This window comes from Pantherophis guttatus, chromosome 2, assembly GCF_059756535.1.
Source record: "Pantherophis guttatus breed Tessera chromosome 2, ASM5975653v1, whole genome shotgun sequence".
Taxonomy (NCBI): domain Eukaryota; kingdom Metazoa; phylum Chordata; class Lepidosauria; order Squamata; family Colubridae; genus Pantherophis; species Pantherophis guttatus.
The window spans coordinates 292,758,235-292,779,524 of NC_142064.1; the positions used below are offsets into that span (position 1 = coordinate 292,758,235).

At 42.2% G+C, this 21,290-nt stretch overlaps 1 protein-coding gene and 1 pseudogene across 3 annotated transcripts in view; one reads left to right on the forward strand and one right to left on the reverse strand.

Moving 5' to 3' along the window:
- The first annotated feature begins 1,924 nt into the window (after positions 1-1,924).
- LOC148116199 (uncharacterized) lies at positions 1,925-12,373 on the forward strand (annotated as a pseudogene). The gene is made up of 6 exons (XR_015731861.1): positions 1,925-2,006; positions 2,226-2,830; positions 3,082-3,196; positions 3,313-3,380; positions 8,418-8,547; positions 10,143-12,373. The product of XR_015731861.1 is annotated as an uncharacterized LOC148116199 (transcript).
- A 4,484-nt stretch (positions 12,374-16,857) lies between these two features.
- Positions 16,858-21,290, reverse strand: part of LOC148116200 (zinc finger protein with KRAB and SCAN domains 1-like) — a 34,126-nt gene continuing 29,693 nt past the window's right edge. Inside the window, exon 8 of one of the 2 annotated variants that reach the window (XM_087885002.1) lies at positions 16,858-20,469. In XM_087885002.1, the coding sequence (XP_087741128.1) occupies positions 20,014-20,469 (456 nt within the window). In that variant the 3' untranslated portion in view covers positions 16,858-20,013. Of the gene's footprint in view, positions 20,913-21,290 lie in introns of both variants that reach the window. The other variant, XM_087885001.1, reaches the window with a different exon arrangement.

A 21,290-nucleotide genomic window follows, 5' to 3' on the forward strand; every position in this document is an offset into this window, starting at 1 on the left:
GGGGGTCTGGATGGGGGAGGGGGGGAGTTTTCCTCGAACTTCGGAATTGGGAGGGCCCAGAGAAGCGGAAGGACCAATGAGAATTCTCCTTCCTGTAGCGTCATCGGTCTCCGGGCAGAATCTCCCTTGACTTCACCCGATGGAGGAGAGAGTTCAGCGCAGAAGAGAAGGGGAGAAAGGGGGAGGGGGAAGATTTCCAGTCTTGGGGGGCTGCAGCTCAAGGGGGGTTTCATGTCAGCCCTGGACAGGAGTATAGGGTTCCTCTTGCCCTCCCCGCCCCCTCCCGGAAGCGTCCGCCTTTTGCTCCCTTTCTGGCAAAGGGGCTCACCTAGGATCCCTCCTAGCCCAGACAGATCCTCCCCCCACCTCCCCTCCCCCTTCCTGCGGGAATCCTCCGCTCGGCTCTCTCGGGAAAGGCGCCGCTTCGCTTTACGGGAGAAAAAGGCGATTTCCCTCCTTGAAACCCGCGTCCCTCTTGCTCGGAAGAAATTTTCCACGTCTAAAAGGGCAGATCTGGAGCTTTTCCCCAGGAATCTGCCTATTTCGGCTGTGGAAGAGGAAGCGCAAAGAGCCCATTAATTTACCACTGATAAATCCGGAAGGAAAACCACTGAGAAAAACTTGAAAGGATCACGTACCTCGGTTTTCATTTTAAAGTAAAGGAGGAGGAGGAAGAGGTGAAGGAGGAAGAGGAGGAAGAAGAGGAGACTGGAACTGATTTTTCTTCCAACACTCTCGGGGGATAAAATAAAAACCCCTAACCGGAAGGGGCAACTGAAGAGGTTTAATGTGGAGGAAATGGGCAGTTTCTGTCCAAAGGAAGAGGGAGACAGGGACACAAACTTTTACTTTTATTTCCCTATAAACGTATTTAAGAGTCGCAGCAGAGAAGACAGTCGGGAAGATCCTGAGGTAAATCTTAAACGGCGCCCAGAAGGAAAAGGCGGGAAAACAGGAAAACGCCCCCTTTCCATCCACAGCAACCAATCAGAGCGCAGATCCCCTCAGGCGGGAGCCCTCCCTCCCTCAGCCACAGCGGGGTCTTCAAGACCATTCTGCCCTTTCCTTCCCCAGCCGTTAAATTGGGCATTTTCACATTTAAAGTGTTCAAAGGAAAGAGAGAGAAAATGACTTTGCTTTTGGGTATTAGATTGAATTGTCAGGCTGGAATGACTTTTTTAAAAAAATCTTGCACTGTGCTAAAAAGAAGTCAATGTCTTTTTTCCCCTTTTTTCTCTTGTACCTCAGAGTTTCTTTTCCTGTCTTTCTCCTTTTCCTGATTTCCTAATTCTATATTTCTTTCTGTTTTGTATACTAAATAAATAAATAAGATCTGGAGACTAGGGGAGTGCAGAGAAGAGCAACAAAGATGGAGGCTAAAAAATAAAAAAACGGTTGCTCGAACTGGGTATTTTCTAGTCTGATGAAAAGACAGAGGAGAGGAGACATGATAGCATCTTCCCATATCTCAGGGGCTGCCAGAAAGAACATTCCTCTCTCCTCTCCTCTCCTTTCCTCTCTTCTCTAAATAAGAAGCAGGCCGAATGAAAGAGATGGAGGTGGAGTTGCACTATATAGAAGAAATAACCAAACCGCTCTAGAAACGCAACAGAAGAAAGGCGAAAACTTCCTTCAATGCATTTGGGTTGATATAAAAGGGGGAAAAGAAGCACAGAGGTGGAAGCCTTTGTCTGACAGGGAGCCATTGGGAGGGGCCTTTCCTCCTACTCCGAAGCCCATCCTCCCCGCCCTCTCCCTTCCCCCTCCCATGCGCTCCTCTTTCCCGCCCTTTTTATAATCCTGGCGCTTTGCCCCAAATCCACCAGGGGGTGCCCTCCACCAACGGAAGGGAACTCCAGGTGCTTCCCCATTAGTCCACTGGAGGGCAAACATCATAGCTGCCTTTGTACTGGAGAGGGCAGAGGAATTGACACCACAAACGCTTGCCCCTCTAGGACTTTGCACTCGCTCTCCTTAACCCCTAGAGCCCCGGAGTAGGCAGAGAGGTGCGGGAGAGTCTGGCGGGGGGACATCGAGGCATGCCCGGGTGAGGGGGTAGCTCCTCCCGGGTCCCATGCTCCCCAGCTGCCCTCTCCCTGCAGGGGGAAGCGGAAGGGATGCCGGGAAGGTGGAGGGCGAGGGTCTCCGGGCTGGTTGGGAGAAGGTCGTTCAGTGGCTGAATTCCACTTTCTAATTTTTGGTATTTGTTTTTCTTCCCATCTCAGATACAGAAACTGGAAGCCATTTGTAATCTTTGCAAGGCAAACTTTCCTCTTGGGGGAAGAAGAAAAAGAGCGGAATCCCTTGCAGGGATCAGTCCTGCAGCACCAGAAATGGTCCCGTGAAGGAAAAGGCATCTGGAGACCCACCAGAGTCCTTGGAGCCATTTGCAGTTGCTCTGAAGGACAGAGAAAGGATGGAGACACAACCTTTTGCAAAGGAGGGAGACGGAAAAGGCCCTTCAGCTGCTCAGCTTGGGAAGGGGGGGAAGCTCTGGACAAGAACCGGGCAGAAGATCCTGGAGGAGGAAACCATCCTCCCTTCAGAAGTTCAGCCCTGGACCTCCATCCAATACCGGGAGGCTGAGGGTCCCCGAGGACTTTGCAGCCGACTCCATGGTTTTTGCAGGCGATGGCTGAGACCAGAAAAGCACACCAAAGCCCAGATGCTGGACCAGGTGGTTTTGGAGCATCTCCTGTTCCTTCTGCCCCCAGAGATGGAGGGCTGGGTGCGGGAGTGTGGAGCAGAGACCAGCTCCCAGGCGGTGGCCCTGGCGGAAGGCCTCCTCCTGAGCCAGGCGGAGGAGCAGAAGGAGCAGGTCCAGTTGCAGGTGAGAGACTTTAGGGAGCTCAGAAGGGAATAGAGAAAGTGTTTGAATACTTCACCCTCCTTCCCAAACTTCTCTGGCATTCATCATATGTAGCAATTCATCAATTCTTGTAGGACATTGTTCCCTTTTTTTCTCACTCAATCTCCAATGGATATTGGGTGCTTTGAGATTGTGTTCCAAATATAAGAATCCACTTTATTTCATGTGACGTATATTAATTCTGCTTCTTTTTTCCTTCCTCCTATTTGAAGTGCTGCACTGTGGAGATCAGAGATCTTGAGAGAAAGAAGAACCCATCAAATCCCCCTCAGGAGCTATATTTCAGGAGGATCCCTTGGGAAGATCCAAGTCCGGACACCTCAGGAGGTAATGGAAGATCCTCCGATTTCCCATCTATCTTACCTTCGCTCTCTCTTCTCTTCTATGGAATAGCTCCTCCTATTTTGTTAATGATGCATTTTGAAATTATTTATTCCTTACAGAGAAACAAAGAACGAAGATTTCTGGTTTTTATGACGGGGATCAAACAGCGGTTGAAGCTCCAAATCAAGTAAGAAAGGGAAAAAGTATTAGATTTCTATTCTCCCTTCAGGAAGTGAAGCGGGTGTTCAAAGAGCTCCCTCCTTCTATTCCCCCCCCCCGCCCCATTTGGCCTGGATTATTTTTGTGTTCTTCAGAGCAGAATAGCAGGTTCAAGTTCCTGTCAGCCAGCATAACTTCCTCTGGTTATCTTGTTCTGTTAGGTACTCCGCCAACTTTGAGTTTACGAAAAGCAATTTTTTAAAAAGTCCTTCAAGAAATAGGAATAAATGTATCACAGTGGGAGGAACTGCTAGAGTCCCATATTTTTTTTGTAATTCTTTGACTCGGAATTGTGCAAGGATAATAAAAGATAATTAAATACTCACATTGCCACAATACCATTTTAAAAAAGCCATATTTATAACCTCTAGTTCAAAAATAAGCAGATGGAGTAAGAGAAGAATATGGGAGGCGAGCCAAAAAAAAAGACTAAAAGTTTTTACGTAGGTAAGAGATGATGGATAAGGGGGGAAAAAGAGAGTAAAAGACCTTCCATAAATATATTTTAATAATGTGTATTAATATTAGAATTATATAAGTTGGATAATTATTTTGTATGTAATGCAACAGACATTACGATGATATCTTAATATAAATAGATATGAAAGTAAAATAGAGAAATTATGAATACTTATAAGTAAGAATTAAGTATTAATTGGAAAATTACAGTTTGAATTATGGTATTATGAAATAATGTATAAAAATATGATTAGTGAAATGCTAGAATTAAACCATGGGTGATTAGAAAATGAAAGAATATATTTTAAAGTAAAGGTTTATCAATAGTAGAATTACACAGATTGGAGGATTGGAAACAACATGAATTTAAGGCACTGTTCTTTAAATATATAAATGATTGTGATTGGTATTAGAAGCATATATTCAGACATTGAATAATGAAAGAATGAAGGATGAAACTTTAACTTAGATGTGAAGAGCTAAATAAGGGAAATATAAATAATAAAACAGGTGAAAGATGGAAAATAGAAAAGAAACGTCTTTGAATATTATAGTGATATGGGGGGGAAACGTTAAAATAGAGATAGAAAGAGAGGAATAATAGTACATATATATTTAGATATTAAGATATATAAAAGAAGGAGGAGGAGGCTTAGGAACTGAAGGGCGGTAGCAAGGGGTATGTTTAAATGATATGAAATAGTGAAAATGAAATATAAGAACTATGAGTAACAATACTATGTTTATTTGTATTGAAATGTATGATCCCCGGGTATCACACCATTCACACATTGATATGTGTAAATAACATTTAAAAAAATAAGCAAATTGAATTAAAAAATAAAGCAGACTATTAAAATCCAAAGGGTTTGGCCGTGTTGAGCATGTAATCACGGTACTTTGGGCTACAAAATAATTTCCAATCCTCTGATTTGCACCTCGATTAGGAGCAAACATTCCCGATTTGAAAAGGCTGAGAAATGATTTTCCCAGGGAATTTTCTCTTCTTTCTTTTCTTCCTTTCAGCCAATGGCTTATACTACTAGATCAATCAATGATAGACAGATCAGTTGATCCAGAAGCGGAATTACTTTACTGAAAAGCACTGAAGGTTTTGGAGAATCAATGAACTTGATAAAACTTCCCCAAATATTTCTTCAGTGAAAGTAGTTTTCAGATTTGCCCATTTTCTCACCTAAAATTAGGACTTGCGTAGCAATTTAAGTTAGTAAATATCTCTGCTTTGGGAATTTGGGAACAATGGAACAGAATAACAGAGTTGGTAGGGATCTTGGAGGTCTTCTAGTCCAGTGGTCACCAACTGGTGGTCCGCAGACCATTGGTGGTCCGCGAGAAAATTTTGGTGGTCCGCAGAAAAATTTTCTTATTTTTGCATTTTTTATATTGCACTCATCCTCAAGCTATGGCCCCCGGGCCGGATATGGCCCGAGAGCAACTAACCTGGCCCGCACAGGGAACACACGGCTGCACCGCCCACATCACCCCGCCCATACGCCAGTCCCCACTCTTAAGGCCGAGAGAAGAAGCCGGATTTTCCTCTCCATTGCAGACACCACATCGGCCCCCTGCAAGCTCTTGTCTCTCGAGGAGCGCTCCCTGAAGCGGCACGGGAAACTTTGGTCGGGCTACTTGAGAGACGACAGCTTGCAGGGGGCCAATCTGGTGTCTGTAATGGAGAGCAAAATCCGGCTTCTTGTCTCTGCTGTAGTGCAGCATCAGGATTCCGCCTTGGTATATTTGCAGCACAAGGCAGCCCTCATCTCCTGCCGCTTGGCATTCGGAGCGGTAAACAGCATCTGGTTCAGGGAGAAGCCAGATTTTGCTCTCCATTGCGGATGCCAGATCGGCCCCCTGCCAGCTCTTGACTCTCGAGGAGCCCGACCAAAGTTTTCCGTGCCGCTTCAGGGAGTGCTCCTCAAGAGACAAGAGCATCTGGCGTCCACGATGGAGAGCAAAATCCAGCTGCTCCCCAGACCAGTCGCCGTTTACTGCTCTGAGTCCCAAGCAGCAGGAGACAAGGGCTGTTTTGCACCACCAGCTGGCGCAAATATACCGAGGTGAATGCTCATGCTGCGCAAGTTCAACTAGTGCTTCATTCCCGCACTTCTTCCGGCCCTTGTTGGTGCTCTGTGCACCTTGGTCTCTCAGGGAGATGCTTGATTTCCTCTGAGGCCCAAGACACTGGCTGGCCCATGAGATGAGAGAGAGAAAAAGAATCAGAGAGAGAATGAAAGAGAGAGAGAAAGAGACAGAGAGAGAGAATCAGAATGAGACAGAGAGAGAAAGAGACAGAGAATGAAAGAGAAAAAGAGACAGAATGAAAGAGAGAACGAGAGGGAGAATTAGGTAGAGAAAGAGAAAGAGAGAATCAGAGGGTGAGAGAGAGAGAATGAGAGACAGAATCAGAGAGAATCAGAATGAGAGGGGGGGAGAGAGGGAGGGAGAGAGAGACAGAGAGAATGAGAGAGAAGGAGTGGTAAAGAGAGAGGGGGGAAGAGAAAGAGAGAAAGTGGGGGTGAGAGAGGGGAGAGAGAGAGGAGGGAGAGTGCCTGAAGGACCTCATCCTGTCACTGGGAGTCCAGGTTCTTCAGCAAGTGGCGCGCTGGATTCGGATTAGTGGTCCGCGAAATTTAAAATTATGAATTTGGTGGTCCCTGAGGTCCAAAAGGTTGGGGACCCCTGTTCTAGTCCAACCCACTGCTCAGACAGGAAGCCCTATAACATTTCAGATAAATGGCTGTCCAATTTCTTTTTAAACACCTCCAGTGTTGGAGCACCCACAATTTCTGAAGGCAAGTCATTCCACTGATTAATTGTTCTCACTGTCAGGAAATTTCTCTTTACTTTTGGCATGTGCAGTGTGCAACTTTGCAGGTGGTGCATCATGAGAAAAGGAGCACAGTCCTTGCTGGCCTGAATGAGATAATAGGTGCTGTTATGGAAGGGGGGGGCAGGCGGCCCAAGCGGGCAGAAGTGGTGGTGGCGACGGTTGGAAGGTGAAGGAGTCAAGTGCTACTTGCATTTGCATGGCATCAGCATTCTGCCTTCACCATGGTATATTTGTGCCAGCTAGTGGCACCAAGGCAGCCCTTGTCTCCTGCCGTTTGGGGCTCAGAGTGGTAAACCGCATCCAGGAAGCACTACAACTTTTTTCCATTTTATCATTTCTTCCCTACATTACAGTAAACTCTTCATAACTGTCCTATTTTAAATTTAATCAACATCAACTTAGAATCTTAACCAGTGCACCGTTATTATTTTTTCCACAACATAAGCAAGGCAATGCAGGAAAGAAAGTAAAGCTAACAAATCTCAGTTCCCCTGCTTCATGCTAAATTTCTTTTAAGAATTTCTGCTCATTACCAGTTTAAATACATAGGCATATTCATGCCTGGGATTTATCCACCAATCTAATACAAAGAGAAGTCTTTAATGCCTGGTGATATCTGGAAAGGGACGGCCGATGTAAATAATAATTTTTAAAAAATCACAACCAAAGGGGATTTGGGCAGCTAATGCTGGAAAAGCCAGGTTTGGAAAGCGCCAGCTGGATACAAAAAGAAGAAGGGGTCTTTCCCCCCCCCCCCCGGAAAGAGCCACAGGGAAAGAAGGGGAAAGAGCCAGTCGGCTTTGTACAGAAAAGTCAGGCAAAGATACCTCAAAGATACCTCCAGGAGGAAGAGGGGAACGTTTCCTCCTCCTCCTGGAACCGCTGCTATTCTTCTTCCTTTTCTTCGCGGCCATGGCCACCCAACCTCTGAAGATCCAGGATTTCCACCTCACCCAAAAGGCTGGGGGCAGAAGGATGGAAGGGGTGGTGAAGGCTTTGTGGGGGATGGCTTGAAGTAGACGAAGGGCTCGACTTGGCATACGAGAGCTGGCGATGGGCTCGACCTGCCGGCTGGAGGGGAGCTGCTGCGGGGGACTGATGAGGGGGCGCTTGGAGCTCAGAGCGGTAAACCACGTTCAGGAAGCACTACAGCAGAGGGAAGCAGCCGGAGTAAACCCTGGCTTTGCTGTCCATTGCAGACGCTAGATCAGCCCCCTTCAAACTCTCGTCTCTCGATAAGCCCGGCCGAAGTTTCCTGTGCCTCTTCAGCGAGTGCTCCTTGAGAAACAAAGAGTTTGCAGGGGGCTGATCTAGCATCTGCAATGGACAGCAAAGCCAGGGTTGACTCCAGCTGCTTCTCTCTGCTAACAGGCGGTCAAGCTAACTGCCTGAAGGACCCCATTCTGTCTCTGGGAGTCAAAGTGCTGAAGCACAAGTGGCACAGGAAACCTTGGCTGGGTTCCCCGACAGAAATGCAACAATTTCTCTGCGGACTACCAGAATTTTCTCCTGGACCACCAGTGGTCCACGAACCACTGGTTGGTGACCGCTGCTCTGGAGTGTTTTTATTCCTGTCAATTTGGTCTAGTCTGCAAATTTGATGAGTTCCCCTTCTATCCTCTTGTCTAAATCATTGATGAAGATGAATAGATCTTGCGAATCCTCCTGTTCTGTTCTTGTTTTTTCCATGTTCAGGAGAGTCTTGTGTCCTTCGAGGAGGTGGCTGTGACTTTCTCTGAGGAGGAATGGTCTCAGCTGGATCCTGAACAGAAAGCCCTGCATTCAGAAGTCATGCTTGAAAACCATAGGAACGTGGCCTCTCTGGGTAAGAGTTCTCTAGTCCCCAATCAAAGAGTTAAAGAAGACAAATTATAGTTAATTTTTTTAATTAAAAAAACACTAATCAGATATCGTCTCCTGGGAGGGAGACGATACTCCAAGGAAGGAAAGAGTCAATGTCTCTTTGCTTAGATGCTTTCTCTGCCATTTCTTATCTGTATTTTTCCATTTCTATTTGAATGTATCTGTGGAGGCTGAAAAGAATGAGGTGTGCTTTTATGTGTCCTCTGGAGGTCATGTGACAGGAGCGTGTTGTCATTTATCCCCTGAAACCTCCAGAATTGTCTGATAATAGAACTTTCACACTCAGCCCATGGAAGAGCATTCTCCCAATCCAGTTCAAGAACAAAGGCCTCATGCAATGTCACTCAGAGCATCCTAAGGTACAGGTAATCCCCGAGTTCATTAAGTGATCGTTCCAAGTTACAACCTAGCCCACTCCCAAGTACTTAAGACTGAGTCCTGAAATTACGAATGTTGCAGCACCACAGCCATCATTCACACTTATGAATGACAGCAGAGGCGCTGCAACAATATTCGCCCTACCTGTTCCCCCACCCCATCCTGCCGGGATTTACCTTGACAGGATGTGGTGAGCCATCAGTTTCTTTACCTACTTTGGTGAATTTTCAGAAAAAAGAGGCCTAAAGTGGTGAGAGATACGTGAGATCAGTAGTGGTAAATCTTGCACAAAAGATCTCACGTGATCTCGCACTACACTGCTTTAGGCGTCTTTTCTCTGCTAACCAAGGCCGGCATGAGATCCAGGGAAAAATGCTTTGCAAAGAGAGGAAAGGCCTCTTCGTTTTCAGTGAATTTTGTCCTGGATCTTGTGCAGTCCTCAGTTCTTAAAAGAACGCAGGCCTAAAGTACTGCGGTATGAGATCACGTGATATTAAGAGCTTGAGATCTCATGTGATCTTGCACTAAAGTACTTTAGGCCTTCCATTCTCTGCAAACAGATGCCTGTACCAGATCCGGCCAAAGAGGCCTTGCAAGCTGATGAGACTTTGGGGAAGCGAAATAGCCATTCTTGAAGCCTCCCAACCTTTCCAGTCTCAGCACGAAGAGCGTTTACAAGCCAATGGGAGGCTTCACCAAGGGATTTTGCTCCAAAGCCTCATTGCTGGGATCAAGGAATGGGCCGAGCAGGGGTCCCGCTCACCAGACAGACACTGGAGCAGCTGCTCGAAGGTACACTGGGGAAGAAGGAGTTTGTTTCAAAATTGTTTCATTTCTCAAAAGTCTCTGCTGAAATTAACCCACCCCAATAATTCTAAAGTTTTCTCCTAATTCCTCCTTGGATGTTTCCCCTGATTATTCCTTAACTCAAAACTGACACTGAGAGAGATTTGCATATATAGAGATAATTGTAAAGAAAGAGATATTTTCTAGATATTTCCAAAGCTTTTTGGACTCTTGAATATAGAAATCATCATGTCCATATCACACCCCTGTAGGCATGCAAACATACAAACTAATGGAATTTTGGAGAAATTCAGAAGGAAATTCACTTGACTTCCTAACATTGATCTTTTTCTTTAACCTTGTTATCATTTTCATTTCCCTTTTGCTTTGAAGGTAATAATGGGCAGGAGAATCAAGATTCCTGTGAACTATTCCAAGTGATCAATGCTAAAGATGGAAGGGAGAAGTTTGGAATTCAAATGGAATTCGAAAGCCATGAGAGGAACCACTCAAGGAATTGGAATCGGGAAAGCTCATCTTCCACTGATGCTCCAATGCAAGACTTTCTTGCCCAACAAGAGAAAATAAGGGAAAAATATACTGGAAAAAGTGTGAACCTAATCAAAGCTAAAGTACAAGTAAATGAACAGGATTTAACTCAAAACAAAGGAGAAGATGCTATAAGAAGACACAACCGAGAAAATTACAATGGGATATTCATTCTTTCTCTTGGAAATAACTTCCTTACATCTCAAAAAGCTATTGACACAAAAGAGAAGCCTTATAAATGTTTGGAATGTGGAAAATGCTTTAGAACAAACAGGCAACTTACTTCCCATGAAAGGGTTCACACTGGGGAGATGCTGTACAAATGCATGGAGTGTGGAAAGACCTTTGCTCAGAGCAATACACTTACTATCCATAAAAGGATCCATACAGGGGAGAAACCATATAAATGCATGGAGTGTGGAAAGACCTTTGCTCATAACAGTAATCTTATTTCCCATAAAAGGATCCACTCGGGAGAGAAGCCATTTAAATGCATGGAGTGTGGAAAGACCTTTGTTCATAACAGTAATCTTATTTCCCATAAAAGGATCCACTCAGGAGCGAAACCATATAAATGCATGGAGTGTGGAAAGAGCTTTGCTCACAGAAGTACACTTACTATCCATAAAAGGATCCACACGGGGGAGAAACCATATAAATGCATAGAATGTGGAAAGACCTTTGCTCAAAGAGCTTATCTTATTTCCCATAAGATGATCCACACAGGAGAAAAACCATATAAATGCATGGAGTGTGGAAAGACCTTTGCTTTGAGCACTAAACTTACTATCCACCAAAAGATCCACACAGGGGAAAAGCCATTTCAATGCATTGAGTGTGGAAAGAGCTTTGCTCAAAGTAGTTATCTTGTTTCCCATAAGATGATCCACACAGGGGAGAAGCCATATATATGCATGGAGTGTGGAAAGACGTTTACTCAGAGCAGTGGTCTTAGAAGCCACAAAAAGATCCACACAGGAGAGAAACCATATAAATGCATCGAGTGTGGAAAGATCTTTGCTCATAGCAGTACACTTACTATGCATAAAAGGATCCACACAGGGGAGAAGCCATATAAATGCATGGAGTGTGGAAAGACCTTTGCTCGAAGAGGTAATCTTATTTCCCATAAGATGATCCACATGGGAGAAACTATATAAATGTGGAAAGGGTTTTGCTCAGAATGGTCATCTTACTTCTTATAAAAGGATCCACACTCGAGAGAAACTATATAGCAATAGCAATTCCACTTGGACTTATATAACACTCCACAAAGCTTTACCACACTCTCTGAGCAGGTTACAAAGTTGGCATATTGTCCCCAGCAATCTGGGTCCTCATTTTAACAACCTCAGAAAGATGAAAGACTGAATCAACCATGATCAGTCAGGATCGAACTCCTGGCTGTGGGCAATTAGCCTGTAGTACTGCATTTTAACCACTGATCCGCCATGTCTCTATCGATTTTTATGTGTATGCATATTGTGCCTTTCTGATCCAAATGAGAGAAGGTTGAATGCAACAAAATAAAACTTAATGTGGAGAAAAGTAAGATTTTACACCTGGGCAGGAAAAACAGATTACATGAAACCTGGCTCAAAAACAGTAATTGTGAGGGGGACCTTGGGTGTCCGAATGGATGATCACTTAAATAATGAGTCACATTTGTGCAGCAGCAGCCAAAAAAGCTAGTATAATTTATGATTGTATAAACAGAGGCATAGAATCAGAATCATGTACCGTTTTATAAAGCCTTACTAAGACTACACCTGGAATACCGCATCCAGTTTTGGTCATCATGTCAGTGTATAAGAGTTCATTAATTGGAATAGACATGGTACCACATCTGCCAATGGGGACTGTTTGGTGACCCAGATAGCTCAGAGCCTGGGCGTGGCTTAGCTTGACTTTGTATATAAGAGTTACTTTGTCCTTGCAATATTGCCTCTGTATGATATTGCTTCTATGATTATGACTTCTGGATTCTGAGTTCTGGTTCTGACTTCTGCTGCATGGGAATTGTATACATGCATCATACTGTATATTATTGTATATAAAGAAGTTTCTTGTATAAATGAATCCTGCTGAATTATTTACTTGTGTGCTGGTTGGATTGCTGCAAACTCTTAACACATCGCATTACAAGAAAGATGTTTAGACTTTGGAAAAAGTGCAAAGAAGAGCAGCTAAGTTGATTAAAGGCCTGAAGACTAAAACGTATGAAGAACGGTTGCAGGATGTGGGTGTGGCTAGTCTACAGAAAAGAAGGATTAGGAGTGTCAACTGAATCTCCAACATGGGTTTTCCCTTTCATGCTTGCCTGCTATCAGCTGCCATGGTAACGGAGGGTGGGCATGGCATTGGGGTTTGGGAAGAGAGCTGGTGTAAAGATGGCCCATGTGAATAAAGGAAGTTTACTCTCACGAATTACTAGCTGCTGAGTGGAGTTGTTTACAGCCAGTCAAGGCCAACCGTCCTGGAACTCCAGATGGATGAAAAGACCTGAGATTTGCCCCACATGACACTATGTGTGGCGGGGATTGGACATTCAGTCTGGGTCCCTGGGGGGAAGGATTTAGGGAAATTTTGAATAACATAAAAGAACAACAAAGAATGTTCTTTCTGCGCCAACTCAGAAAGCTCAAACTGCCCAAGGAGCTGCTGATCCAGTTCTACAGAGGAATTATTGAGTCTGTCATCTGCACCTCTATAACTGTCTGGTTTGGTTCGACAACCCAACAACACAGACACAGACTTCATAGGATAATTAGAACTGCAGAAAAAACAATTACTACCAACTGCCTTCCATTGAGGATCTGTATACTGCACAAGTCAAAGAGGGCTGTGAGAATATTTACAGACCCCTCACATCCATAAACTGTTTCAACTCCTACCCTAAAACGATGCTATAGAGCACTGCACACCATAATAACTAGACACAAGTTTTTCCCCAAACGCCATCACTCTGCTAAACAAATTATTCCCTCAACACTGTCAAACTAGTTAAGTCTGCATTACTATTAATCTCATTGTTCCTATCACCCATCTCCTCCCACTTATGACTGTATGACTGTAACCTTGTTAGTTTTATCCTTACAATTTATATTGACTGTTTCCTAATATGATTTGATTGTTTATTTGTTCCCTATGACTATCATTAAGTGTTGTACCATATGATTCTTTTTTTTATTGAAAAAGTTTTACAAATACATTTTCTCCCCATTTCCCCCCCCAACCTTCCCTATCCCCCCCTAACCCTCCCTAACCCCCCCTAACCTTCCCCTCTCCCCAGGACTTCCACAAAATATAATCCAAATCAAAATCTTATCAATATAAAACTTGAACCCCTCCACCCCCTGTATATTATTCAAATCTTCACAAAATTCAATTATTCTATCCCTATATAATACATTCAGTTAAAAGCTATCTGATATTTCCTAGTTTGATATTTATTCTGCACATAATCTATCCACTTTTTCCACTCCCATACATAAGTCTCTTGTGTCCGATCTTTTAGATATGCTGAGATCTTCGCCATTTCTGCAAAACTGGCCATCTTCAAAGTCCATTCTTCAATAGTGGGCATAGCTTCATTTTTCCAATATTGACCTATCAGTAATCTCGCTGCCGTTACCATATACAATATCAGCTTTACTTCACCCAATGTAAAACCCTTAACTATACCCAATAAAAACAATTGTGGAGAAAACTGAATTTTTTTCTTCAAAACATTTTGCATAACCCACCAAATTTTTATCCAAAAAGCCTTCACTTTCTTACAAGTCCACCACATATGATAATATGTGGCATTTAAGCAATCACATCTCCAGCATTTTGGTTGAACATTAGGGTAGATACACAATAATTTCTTAGGATCTAAATGCTACCTATAAAACATTTTATAAAAATTTTCCCTCAAGTTCTGCGACTGTGTAAATTTAACATTCTGAACCCATATTTTTTCCCATGTTTCCAACATCACTGGTTCTGCAAAATTTTGTGCCCACTTTATCATACAATCTTTAACCAGTTCAGTTTCTGAGTCCCTTTCTAGCAAAACATTATAAACCCTTTTAATATGCATTGGACCTTTCTCTTTTATATGTCTAACCAATTCTTCTTCATGCATCATTATACCAGTTTTTTGGTCCTCTTTCCATCTCAATTGAAGTTGATTATACTGTAACCAAGTTAAATTAATCCCTTCAGCCAACAGCGTTTCTAATGTTTTCAGTTGCCATCTGCCCGCATCTGTAAAAAGAACTTCTTTATATAACCCCCCCCCCCGAGTGACATTATATTTGTATTCCACATGATATGACCAAGATCCAGCCATAACGGTATTTTATAATCCCATTTGAATCGGTACTTCCTCCAAACTCTCATCAAAGAGTTTCTAAGTATGTGGCTTTTAAATACTTTATCCACTTTGTTCTCATAAAATAAGTATGCATGCCAACCAAGTTCAAGATCATAACTTTCTATATTCAGTATTCCAATCTTTTTCCTTCCAAACCAATCACTTGCTTGCGTCAAAGCTGCTGCTTCATAGTATATTGTAGGTTTGGAAGTTTAAGGCCTCCCCTTTCTGGAACATCTTGCATAATTTTCAGCTTAACTCTCGGCTTTTTCTCATTCCATACAAACTTATTCACTCCACTTTGCCATTCTCTCAGTTGTTTATCACTTTTAATCACCGGAATCATTTGAAACAAAAAAAGAAATCTTGGCAAAACGTTCATCTTAACTGCTGCTATTCTTCCAAGTAAAGACAGCTGCAGTTTTTTCCAAGTCTCCATGTCTTTTTGTACCTCTCGCCTCAACACCTCATAATTATTTTGAAACAATTTTATATTTGATTCTGCAACCTGAACTCCTAGATATTTAACCTTTGGTACTATTTCAAAACCTGCCTTGCTTTCAAGTTCCTGTTTTTGATCTTGTGTCATATTTTTAACTATCATCTTAGTTTTTTTCTGGTTCAGTCTAAATCCTGATACCATACCATATTCTTCTATAATGTCTTTCATCTGGATTATTGATTCCATCGGCTGTGTTAGGGTAACAACCAGATCATCTGCAAATGCCCTTATTCTGTAATCCTCTTGCCTTATCACTATTCCTTTCAAAGTACTCGAGTCCCGTATTGTATTCAACAAGACTTCTAATGTTAAGATGAATAACAATGGGGATAACGGACAACCTTGTCTTGTTCCTTTTTCAATACTAAAATTTGTTGTCAAACTTCCATTAATAATAATTTGTGCCATTTGTTCTTGATAAATTGCTGAGACCGCCTGTATAAACTGGTCCCCAAAGTCCATATTTCTTAAAGTCTTTAATAGAAAGTTCCAATCCACTCTATCAAAGGCCTTCTCCGCATCCAAGAAAACCAGCACTGCAGGGATCTGTTTATTCTTCTCAAGATATTCCAATAAGTCTATAATTTGCCTTACATTGTCCTTCATATATCTGCCTTCTATAAATCCCGCTTGATCATAATGAATCACCTCTTGAATAACTGGCATCAACCTGTTAGCTAATACTTTTGCAAATATTTTATAGTCATTGTTGAGAAGAGATATTGGTCTAAAATTCACAGGTTTTTTAGGACCTGCTTGCTCTTTTGGTATCAATGAAATATAAGCTGTTTTCCATGATGGGGGTATTTTACCCCCTTGTTGTATACTACAAAATAGATCTTTAAGATATTCAATCATTTCTGCTTGTAAAGTTTTATAATACACCGCAGTTAAACCATCCGTCCCTGGTGCTTTAGCTGTTTTCAATTGTTTAATTGCGGCAATAATCTCCTCAGCTGTTATAGGATGATTCATTCTCTCCTTTTGTTGACTAGAAATTTTTGTAACTCTCCTTTTTTCTAAATATTTCTCTATAAGTCCATTCTGTATATCATCTTTGGCATATAATTTGGTATAATAGTCTAAAAAAACTTCTTTGATTAAGTTTTGTTGAAAAATTTCCTTCCCTCCACTATCAATACTATCAATGACCCGTGTACTCTGCCTCTTCCTTAGTGTATAAGCCAACCATCTGCCCGGTTTATTAGCCCATTATTACAAAATGTGTTATGTTTCGCAAATTGTAAATTTGTTGCTGTTTGTTCCGCCATAAGCATTTGAAATTGATCTTTCAGAAGTTTTATAGCTCCTCGTATTCTTTCATCTGTTGGATTTTTTATAAGTAACTGTTCTTTGTTCTTTATTTGCTTCTTGATGAATATATCTTTTATTTACTCTGAGAGCATATGCACCAAGACAAAATCCTTGTGTGTCTAATCACACTTGGCCAATAAAGAATTCTATTCTATTCTATATTTAATTTTCATGCCTTTTGGCTCAGATCTTGCTTTTCTTTCGCTGCTATAATTTCAAACTCAGTAAAAGTACCTCTTCTCTACTTCAATGGAGTTGGGGTTTTCTTTCTTGGGATTTGAACAGAGGCAGGGCTGACATTAAGCAATGTCAGAGTTTAGGCAGTGTGACTAGTATTATGAGATAAACCCAGGAGCAAAAGACAGCACACAGGACACAGTGCCTTTTAGATAAATAAGTGGTTTTATTTACAGTTAAATATTTACAAACTTATGCGTGGTTAAATACCTTTATCATACAGCTACTGATCCAATGGAGAGCAATGATACACAATGAGAAAACAAGAAGTATAATGCATGAGGAGAAGGCTTGAGAAGGAAACGTCCTCTAATGGCTTCCCTTATATAGGCAGCTTCTTACCCAGCTTTTTAAAGTGGCAGTTAACTCTGCTGCCTCATTCCATTGCATCAGCTTCCCATCAGCTTACAGCTATTAACTCTTTCATACCCTGACAAGCAAGATCTGTTTTATCAGACAACCTGGAGACCTAGTCTACCGCAGGGGCTGAGCACACAATGTCAAGCCATGGAACGACCAGATAGACTGGGGAGCCGCGGGGTTGACCTCCCCCCAGCCACAACGCTGCTGGGAGGAGACAAGCTGGATGGATACGACCTAGTAGACGACGCTCACTCTGTCAAGGACCTTGGAGTACTCATCTCAAATGACGTAAGCATTTGGCAATGCTCACTGTAACAGCATTGCCAAAAAAGCATTAAGAATTGTTAACCTAATCTTGCGTAGCTTCTTTTTAAATTCATCTTATTTATAGGGGTATGGGTAAGGCGTTTTAAATTGGGGAGCTATTTTGGATTTAATTCTGTTTTAAACGTATTTTAATTGTTTATATTGTATGTTTTTTAATTTTGGCTGTTCACCGCCCCGAGTCCTTCGGGAGAGGGGGCGGTATAAAAATCTAATAAATAAAATAAATAAATAAATAAAAGGATGGAAGGTTGAGTCAACCTTGAGCCTGGTGAGATTTGAACTTGCAGTAATTGCAGGCAGCTGGTGTTACTGAACAGTGCTTTAATCTGCTGCGCCACCAAGGCTCTTTACAACTCTTATTCCACCAGACTTGAAATTTTGGCCTTAAACAACTTAGAACTTCGCCGTCTTCGGTCCGACCTAAGCGTAGTACATAAAATTATCTGCTATAATGTCCTACCTATCAATGAATACTTCAACTTCTACCGAAACAATATACGAGCACACAATAGATACAAATGTATGGTAAACCACTCATGGAAGCCCCTGAGGAGCACACCCCCAGGGGTAACTGTTACCAGACGCCGGCGGGGAGATGGTAGCTGGCAGGAAGCCGACCAAGAGGACCTCCTGCTGACACATGCCCTGCAACTTCTGCATGAAGCTCTCGAGAGTCAGAGAGCTCTTTAGTAAATAGCAGAACCCACATCTGCTGTAGTCATCTACAATGACCAGCGCATAGTTTGCTCCTCCCAAATTGGCTTGCATTGGCCCAACCAAATCTGCATGTATCAGTTCTAGAGCTCTTGTTATCTGCCTTGTGCTACTTATGCTCACTGGGAATGCCTTGGACTTTGATGATTTGCATGCTGCACAGTCCAACTATGCCTTACATCCCTTTAAATTTAATTTGATCCTTCTCCAAACTGTTCCATCTCTTGCAACTCTGAAGCTAGCATGGCCAAGCTTTCTGTGCAAGAGATGAACACATGAATCATGTTGTGCCACATTTCCAAATGCTTGGGCACATTGAACCTTTTGTCCCTGCAATCACTTGCAATAAAGATTATCCTGCTTTATACTCTGTGCACATACATTCCCATTTCTTTTTATGAGACACCTCCCAATTATAAATGTGGTCTCAAAACCTTGCTTGTCTAAACTAGAGACACTCAGCAAATTATGCTCCATTTCAGGCACACATAATATATCATTAAATCTCTTTTCCAGATATGGAATTTGCACACTGCCTGTTCCAATGACTTTAGCCTTCTGGTCATTTGCCAAGGCTACTGCATCTCCAGCAGCTGGATCCAGCCTATAAAACAATTTAGAATTATTAACAATTGTTTAACTAGCCCCACTGTCTATCAACCATTTGTCTCTGCTATTGCAATAGCTAACTTTTGCCACGGCAATTTGTCCATCTGCTGATTTTCTTCCTTGCAAACAGTTTCCGTCTTGCAAATAGTTTCATCCTTCAAATAGTTTTTTTCTTTGCAAAGTTTTTCTTCAAATGTGTCTTTTCACCACAGGTGAGGCACCGCCTCTGTTGCTGGTCTGTATTCTGGTCTCTTCTACTACTTTTCTCTTTGCAGACATCTTGTCTATTGTTCTCTCTCTGCAGAGGGCCAGTCTGTTACATTTCTCTCTCTGCTCGTTGGGCCCCACCTCAGGAATTTCTCCTGGAGGCTTTTCTGAAATGGCGCTTGTGCTCCTCACCAATCAGACAAGCTTTTAAGGCCTGTTCCTGCTCTGGTTTGCACTCAAACACTGCAGAAACTATGTCCCACGTTTCATCCATGCTGTTTAACACCAATAGCACTTTTTGAGTTTCAGGAATCTGCATTCCACACAGTTCTAATTCAACAAATAAAGTTTTCATTTGTACAAAATGCTGCTCCACACTCACATGCACACTTCTCAATTTCAGCCAGACCTTCTGTGCAGTCTTTAAATCAGCTACATTGATAAACTGTTATCTTCTAAACTCAAGATGATGTAGGCCATTATTTTATCATGCTGCCTCTGATCTGCAGCTGCTAATAGTGGCTGGGGTGGATTAACAACAATATCCCACAGCTCCTTAGCCTTCAGGAAACACTCCATTTTTGCAGCCCAAATTATATACTTCTTCTGTCCCAAACGAGGCAGAGAGCTCTCCTTAAATTAACAGCCATCCTGCAATCTTTCTCTGCCTTGTTCTTTCTCTATTAACACAGGCTGTCCCTCAGCTTCATTACAATTCAGTCTTTCTGTGTGCTCTGGGCCTATAACCTGTCAAGAGTTTGTTGTAGCAATCAAACCCAGAAAGCAAATACAGGTAACTGATTCAGCAAGATTGATTTAAATAAGAAACCTCTTTATATACAAGAATATATACAATACCCATGCTCTGAATCTCTGAATCAGAAGCATAATCACAGAAGCAGTTAACAGGAGGAGTATTCACAGAAGCACAATAATAGGAGCACACAATTTATATGTATACATCTCAGTTAACCTAAGCCACGTCCAGGCCCCAAGCAGTTTCAGCATCCAAACAGCCCTCATTGGCTGACTCAGTTGCTATGCCTATTCATTGGCTGACCTTGTTACCATGTCTCTGCCAGTCATGAATTCTCTGATACCATGTGGATCTTTTTGTGCATAGAAAGTGTACTGCTCAAAGCAAAGATCTTTCCACACTCCATGCATTTATATGGTTTCTCTCCTGTGTGGAGCTTTTTGTGGCTTCTAAGTCCACTGCCCTGAGTAAAACTCTTTCCGCACTCCATGCATTTATATGGTTTCTCTCCTGTGTGGAGCTTTTTGTGGCTTCTAAGTCCACTGCTCTGAGTAAAACTCTTTCCACACTCCATGCATTTATACGGCTTCTCCCCTGTGTGGATCATCTTATGGGAAATAATATGATTTCTTTGAGCAAAGGTCTTTCCACACTCCATGCATTTATACGGTTTTTCCCCTGTGTGGATCCTTTTATGGATAGTAAGTGTATTGTTATGAGCAAAGGTCTTTCCACACTCCATGCATTTATAGAGCTTCTCCCCAGTGTGAATCCTTTCATGGGAAGTAAGATGCCACCTTGTTCTAAAACATTTTCCACATTCCAAACATTTATAAGGCTTCTCTTTTGTGTCAATAGCTTTTTGAGATGTAAGGAAGTTATTTCCAAGAGAAAGAATGAATGTCCCATTGTAATTTTCTCGGTTGTGTCTTCTTATAGCATCTTCTCCTTTGTTATGGGTTAAATCCTGTTCATTTACTTGTATTTTAGCTTTGATTAGGTTCACACTTTTTCCAGTATATTTTTCTCTTATTTTCTCTTGTTGGGCAAGAAAGTCTTGCATCGGAGCATCAGTGGAAGGTGAGCTTTCCCAATTCCAATTCCTTGAGTGGTTCCTCTCATGGCTTTCGAATTCCATTTGAATTCCAAACTTCTCCCTTCCATCTTTAGCATTGATCACTTGGAATAGTTCACAGGAATCTTGATTCTCCTGCCCATTATTACCTTCAAAGCAAAAGGGAAATGAAAACGATAACAAGGTTAGAGACAAAGATCAAAGTTAGGAAGTCAAGTGAATTTCCTTCTGAATTTCTCCAAAATTCCATTAGGTTGTATTTTTGCATGCCTACAGGAGTGTGATATAGACATGATAATTTCTATATTCATGCCCAAAAAGCTTTTCTGGAAATATCTAGAAAACATCTCTTTCTCTATATATGCAAATCTCACTCAGTGTCAGTTTTAAGTTAAAGAATAACTAGGGAAAATCCAAGGAGGAATTAGGAGAAAACTTTAGAATTATTGGGGTGGGTTAATTTCAGCAGAGACCTGTGAGAAATGAAACAATTTTGAAACAAACTCCTTCTTCCACAGTGTACCTTC